The sequence below is a fragment of the Jatropha curcas genome, chromosome 1, assembly GCF_041381405.1.
Source record: "Jatropha curcas cultivar XTBG-Jc1 chromosome 1, XTBG_Jcur_1.0, whole genome shotgun sequence".
Classification (NCBI taxonomy): Eukaryota; Viridiplantae; Streptophyta; class Magnoliopsida; order Malpighiales; family Euphorbiaceae; genus Jatropha; species Jatropha curcas.
In genome coordinates this window covers 4,828,521-4,835,376 of record NC_143151.1, presented here as the reverse complement: position 1 = coordinate 4,835,376, position 6,856 = coordinate 4,828,521, and the positions used below count along the sequence as shown (strand labels likewise).

The 6,856-nt window shown below is 30.9% G+C and overlaps 1 protein-coding gene across 3 annotated transcripts; it reads right to left on the bottom strand.

Annotated features, from left to right (window-relative positions):
* Nucleotides 1–1,437: 1,437 nt before the first annotated feature.
* Nucleotides 1,438–4,009, bottom strand: LOC105628044 (5'-AMP-activated protein kinase beta-2 subunit protein). Of its 3 annotated transcripts, none has more exons than XM_037636846.2 (4): nt 3,828–4,009; nt 3,497–3,533; nt 1,982–2,070; nt 1,438–1,909 (listed from the first exon to the last, which is right to left on the bottom strand). In XM_037636846.2, the coding sequence occupies exons 3-4, from the start codon at nt 2,006–2,008 to the stop codon at nt 1,583–1,585; spliced, it is 354 nt and encodes a 117-aa protein (XP_037492774.1). In that variant the 5' UTR covers nt 2,009–2,070; nt 3,497–3,533; nt 3,828–4,009; the 3' UTR covers nt 1,438–1,582. The 3 variants fall into 3 exon arrangements, with proteins under 3 accessions (XP_037492774.1, XP_089573609.1, XP_012064744.1); XM_089717483.1 differs by lacking the exon at nt 3,497–3,533 and having other exon boundaries at nt 3,828–3,904; nt 3,974–4,006; XM_012209354.4 differs by lacking the exon at nt 3,497–3,533 and having other exon boundaries at nt 3,828–4,008.
* Between the last annotated feature and the right edge of the window lie 2,847 nt (nt 4,010–6,856).

Below are 6,856 nucleotides of genomic sequence, written 5' to 3'. Positions count from 1 at the left end.
GACTGTCTTAGGAAATTCTCCCAAGGTTCAGAATTCAGATATGCAAATGAGCCCCATAATTTGTTCCGACTCGAATTCAGATACCAAGTTATCAAACATTCAAAAGGTAATTTCTGAATGCTTTAAGTCGATTGCGAGAATAAGCTTTTAAACTCGTCCAATGAGAATCATTTTTTTTTGTTGGCCAGAGAAAATATGATACAAGGTTATATATTACAATGCTGCAACGAGACATAATCTTATTGTAAGCATAAACTAACATAACACCCATAGTGAGGACAAAAAGATAAGGAAAAAGAAAAGAGAATGTAAAGGCTTAAAAGTATTACAATATGAAATGAGGATCGCTGGAGTTAGTTACAAAAACTATTCCAAAATAGCATAAAATAGCCATGAAAGTATAGAGATGATGCAAGCACAGGGTTTTGTTTAATAAAATCCACCAAAGCAAAGCAGAGCACATGCCGGAAGGAGAGGATAAAACTAGACATAATAGCATTGACTAACTTATTTCAATATAATCAGAAATGGGTTGTACTGATCACTTCTGTCTTCATTGTCAATTGACTACAGTACAAACAGATGAGTGCATTCCGTACAAAGAGGCTAGGTCAAATTTTAGATGATCTCAAATATGTTCTCTATCTGCAAAATATACACGTACACTAAACAATTAAATTAAGAATCTTATCCTTACGACAATCTTGTGGCTTTCAAATTCTTTTTCTATTCATGACCAGATAACAACAATCCAACAAAGCAAGACAAACACGCAGATAATGCTATTCCCATCAACATGGCCAGGGCATTCAAATTTCAATCCAGAAATGCATGTAATGGATGTTCTTGTAGTATCGTAAATCCATTGAAGAAAAAAGGTTACAATGGGGCCGGAAGTGGATTCTGGCAAGCTCACCCCAATATGAAAGTACAATAACATTAAAGAATCTAACAGAGTAATGGTATGTCCAGTAGACAGAAAGTTACCTTCTTGAGGGTTATAGTGATTCGCTACTCTTGTACAGGGATTCCTTAAGAAACACATCTCTCAGAAGGTTCTGATGAGAGATGAACTAGTTGACTAATTAGGGTAGCTCCCGATATTCTTGTTGTGATCTTAGAAATTGGAGATACCCGTCCATAGTAGAAGCTCTTGAAGCTCCATGGTTCAGTACATGATTGTTCAGTCTGGCCACGACTTCTTAGTCCAGTCGTGATAAGGATCTTGATTCAGTTTGGATATTCATTCTTTATAAGCATGCATGTCCATGCTTTACATAAAAACAAAATCTAAGTTTCATAATAAGCAAGCAGGCTACAAATCATTCTGTGCAATACATTGGCTAAAAAGAATGCAAATGCAGAACTTTACATTTTATGTATAGCAAATCTACCATCAGGACAGAGTTCAATAATTGAAATGAAGAGAACCGCAAATAAAACAAACCTAATTCCATTAACTGCTTGAGACAATAAATATTCTGTCTAGCCAATTTCTGTATTTCAGTCAATCTCAAGTCATTCCATCACAATCGGTGAAATGAGACTAACTCTAATTAAATTTTCTACTATATGCATATTATTAAGTGCAGGTACTCCCCCTCCTCTGAACAGGTTTGTATAGCACAGTGGTGACATATTTTGAACAGAAACGATGAGTAAAACCAAGCGCCACCACAGAACGTGGGACTTCTCGATTCTCGATGTAAAGGTGGTTGAGAATTACATTCTGTGGCGAGGGGATAGTTTCAAAAGTGTTTGCACTTGCTGGATAGCTAAGCAAGGTTTGTTGCAGGTGTGGAGGAACTACAGGTGGGTCCCGTGCCTCATCTTCATTACCAGGGTAGGTATTGTTGTAACTCGAATCAGGAGATTTTGGAACTTCAAATCCCATTACAGTTGTATCCTCCTGTATAAGAATTAAATTGTCAAGCCACCATTTTAATTTCAATAAAATTAGAAATATCACGGTTCCACCTACATGATTGTCACCATATTGGTTGCTCATGTTGAAAATAGAAGGCAGTCAATTACCAGCACAAAATCATCAAGTTCGTAATGACAATAAATCTGAAAAACACAAAAATGGTGAACAGATTAGGTATAGATTTCAAAAGATAAGAATGCATTTTAGATTAAATTATTCAAAATTCATGAGATTGTCGAAATCCATGGAATCAAAGCCTTCAATGGTTAAAGAAAATCTCCACCATTTGGTTTACGAACTAGTACACTTCTAAAGACAACTTGGTGGGGGTAAAATTAGCAAAATCCCTTGTATCTCCACCCTAAGACGGGATTTCAAATCCTTTAACCTATAGTCATTCAGCAAAACAAATGAAAGATTTTCAAATTTGCATGTATTCTCTCCCTATCTAACTATACAAACTAATAGATTCTCTCTAAATCCATGGATTCTTTGAATTCCCTAACCCGAAATCCCTCATACCAAACATTGCTGCTGACACTCTGGCATATGCAATTTTTCATCAAAACTTGACCCGCAAGTGTAACTTATAAGCTTTGGAGTATGAAGATTTATTTTAAAATAATGCTTCATTATCGAAGGGCCTTTTTCAAGAAACTTCAATTAATTATACCCATAGTTATTAAAGGCACGCCTCATTTAAGGCTCAAGAGCTTGTGACTCAACAGTCCTCAGGGTAGAGGCATGCACCTTTTTGCGCCTAAGGCTCAAGAAAGGCACACCTTTCTATTTTTTGTTTTTCTGAACAAGTCACTAGGGTTTCTTTCAATAAAAAGATTCTGCTTACATAAAATAAATGAATAAATAAAAGAAATAAAATGCAAAATGAAAAACCAATGATGTGCTTTGTGATTCAACCTCCACTCCTTCATCTAATACTCACCTCTTGCAATCTAGTCTTTAGCCAACAGGCATTGAGATATGCCTTCTCAATTTCTCTTCCTATAATTGCTTTCTATTTTTTTTTTTTTTTTCATTTTCTTGATTCTACTCTTTTCTTTGAATCTCAGGGGGGTTTTGAGGGTGTTATGTAATATAATCGATTCTACTCTTTTCTATCTTAACTCTAATATGTTAAAATATATTGTTATGTTGCCATCTCGTTTTCCTGATTTATGTGTGTTTCTTTTTATGTTTTTCTAATTTTCCCTTTTTCTTTCTTTGATATCTTAAAATACAATTTTCAGATTTATGTGTTTTAAATTATTTATCTTTTGCGTCTCACTTCACCAAGGCACGCCCTTCGCCTTGAGGCTGGCCGTAGGCTACAGCAGCCCTTTGCACCTTGGTGCGCCTTGCGCTTTTAATTACTATCATTATAGCCATTTGGCAATATTATGGAGCAAAAGTAACATTTTCTTTACGAATGTAAATTAAAGACGAAAAAAAAAACACCAACCAGAACTGATTGAGGAAAGCAACCAGATAGAACAACTACTTTTCAACAAATACAGAAGTGACAAACAATAAGCTGAAAGAAAAATTACACAAAGGAATCCATCTTTCAACCTTTGCATTGTAAAAATCTGTATAATGAAGAAATATCCTGTCAAAATGAACCAAGAAACCCACAACAAAAGCTTCAATGCAAATTCAAATCCTTGCAATACCCATTTGAACTCAGAATAGAATTCAGAAGGAAAATAGAGAGAAACCAAAAAAGGTGAAAGGAAAAAGGGAAAAAAAAAACAAGCCAAAATATTCTGAAGAAGGACATGAAATAATAATCAACACCCAAATTGGGACCATATCTAGAAAGCCAAACATTCCCAGAAGCCAAGATGTATTATGGAGTTGAATTCTACAAAAAAATTTTACAAATTTTCAAGAAGATACTGACCTGATTTAGCCCCTCAACAATCAATTAATGGTTCCTCTTTTCCACCGACCATAAACAGAATCAGAAATTTATAATAGCTGCAAAAAATAAGAGAGACCCAGATGAAATCAATGGAAATCAACAAATAAAAAAGCGAAAGAGAGAACCTTTGTTTTTTCTGCATCAACAAAATTCAGGAGGAATAAAAAAAATAAAAGAAGACAAAAACCTGGACCAAGCCCTATAACAAATGTGGCCTATTGGGCCTGGATAGATTAATTCCTGCTTTTTCTTAGTCTATTAACTTTCAGCCATTTGGTCTGTAATGAGTCTAATGACTTTGCCAACTGGGCCCATCGATTAAAAAATTCAATTTCTCTTATTGGAAAGTATATTTGGCCTAAATTGCTTTTTTTTTTTTTTTTTTTTTTTTTTTTTTGAGGAAAAGATAATAATATTATTATGGCCTAAATTGCTTTTGATATTATTTTTACTGTAACGAATTAAAATATTTAAAATTTCTTCTATATAGATCATGAGCAAAATTCGCTGAATTAAACATGTTGAGGGTATTATAGACAATTTGATGAGATTTTGTAAGGGACAAACATTTAGCAGCACGCTTCACGCCACCGATCGTATTTTCTTTTTTGATTATTAATTAATTAATTAATCCTCCCTTATTTTTGAATTGGATTACTCACTATATATTCATATGAAAAAAAAATCTACAAAATTGAGAGAAGAAATAGAAATATTACTGATAATTAGATTCAATGTGATCAGTCAATTTGATAAAAATAATAACTTTTTTTTTTTTCCTTATCCATTAAGATTTAATTAAAAACACACTTTTAAAAAAACTACCAAAAAAATACTAAATTTAGTCGAAAGTTTGGGGCCATATTCTTTAAAATTTTATTTTTAATGCACGCCCTCAATATGTAAAATCTAATATCACGCCTGATTAATAACTTTTAATAAAAAATAAAAAAAATCAGTCCATAATACAACTTTTGTGGCGAAATAAAATAATATAAAATTAAACCTTAAAAGACAACTTATTGAAAGGATCATCAAAATAATCTATTGACAACTTGTCCATGACAAGAAGACAAGATATATAAAATCTTAGTTGCCTAAATAATTGCAGCCATTGATTTATGGAGATGACACTTTTTTTTTTTTTTAAGGATAGGATGATAGTGAGTAATTATCTGTGAGTAGAGTCTCTCACACTAACAAAATATGCTTCTATTTCCTTCACATTCCTTCGTCTCTCTACACTGTATATATGACTCGCGTTTTGCATGATGTTATTTTCGTTTGAGGATTATTTGAAAAAAAAAATAAAAAAATAAAAGAAAAAATGGTGACTATTAATGAGAGCTCATAAAAAGAAAGATTTTAAATTTTGAGAGAAAGAGAAAGAGAAAGACAATTTAAAATTTGATTATAAAGCAACATAGCTACTCTACTTTATTTTAGAAAATAAATCAAGTGTACATTATTACTACAAATAGTACTGCTAAGTTTTAGCGGAGAAAACTTTTTTAAAAAAATAAAAATATTAACATTTCATAATCGAATTCAAATCAATTTAAATAATCCGGAGAGAATAATATATACCGCTTCTTTAAAGACCATATATAAATAAATTATTTGTAAATAAACTCCTAATAAAAATTGGCTTGTAAGCTTGAGAAACATACATGGACATTTTCGAGCAATATGAAGAAGATCAAATCTTATATTTATTTGAAGAAAAAAAAAAAAAAAAAACAATCAGACCGAAAAAACAAAACCACAAAAATACAAGGAAAACAAACATAAAAATAGAACCAAGATCTGCAAAGGTGAGATGTAGTGCATATTATATATGGTGAAGTACTAGGTTGCTTGCCATGAATAAAACAAAAATAGCCCCACTTAAAGAGGAAGATAAAGATATTCATTTGTTAGCCACCATTTGAGAAAGAAAATGCTTTTGTATTTGATATATATATATATATAATGCATATAAATTTTGATTGCATAAGTGTCTGAATGCTCTAAGTTTAGTGTGTATTTAGGTAGAGTTTTCATAACGGTAGTACAAATCATAGAACTTCTCTTTTTGTAAGTAAAATTTATCTAGAAATACAGTTATTTTTACCAATATAACAGTCTAAGATTAAAAAATATTAATTCAACGGCAACAGAATGTCTAACTTCTGATTCTTTGATCACATCATCAATTCTTTATATACATTGTAGAAAAACAAGTTTGATTTACTAGGGAAAATTTGTGCACAACTAGTGGAAATTCGATTTGATGGAACCTTAATTACCTAATTTTTGCATACTAATATACATATATAATTTCCTTTTTCTTCTCCAAAAATTTGCAGTTGAATTTGAAAAGCCATGTAGATAGACAGAAACACATGTGCAGCATGTGTATAGATGCAAATTCCAGAAAAAAACTTATAAAATTTAGTCAATGTTAGGGTTTAGCCGGCCAATTTTGAATCACAATTTGACCGTACACATGAACTTCTTCAAAAAAAAAAAGCATGTTTTGATCAATTATCAATCACAATTAATAATTTTCAATCATTTAATCTGTCAGAATAAATGTTTACTAATTTTCAAATCCAAAAATAATGCACTTCCATATAAATTGATATTGAATGTAATTATAATCAATTATAATTATTATTTATATTTAAAAAAATGATAGAGAAGGTTAATGTTGAAAATATTTATTAATAGTTTTGTTAAAGATAAATATCCAAATGTTTCAATATTTTTTTGTTTTAAAATTACAATATATAATTGTCTTTATTAGTTTTAATGATAATATATTGAATTGCCATTAATTGCTTATTACTATACTATAAATAGAGAACTCTTTGAGATTCGGTAAGATCACTCTTTGGGGTATGGTAAGATTTTTTTATTTTTTTGTAATTTCAATAATTTTTATACAATTTCTTTTAGACATTGATAAATTTTTTTTTTTCTTTTCTAATTTCTATTACTCTTTCAAATTAGAAAAAGTTTAATAA

What these genes read in the sequence shown, in the direction of transcription:
- LOC105628044 (XM_037636846.2), bottom strand. Translation starts at nt 2,008, where the DNA reads ATGAGCAACCAATATGGTGACAATCAT. An exon ending in ACCAATATGGTGACAATCAT is followed by an intron (nt 1,910 to 1,981) that starts GTAGGTGGAACC and finishes ATTCTTATACAG; the next exon opens with GAGGATACAACTGTAATGGG.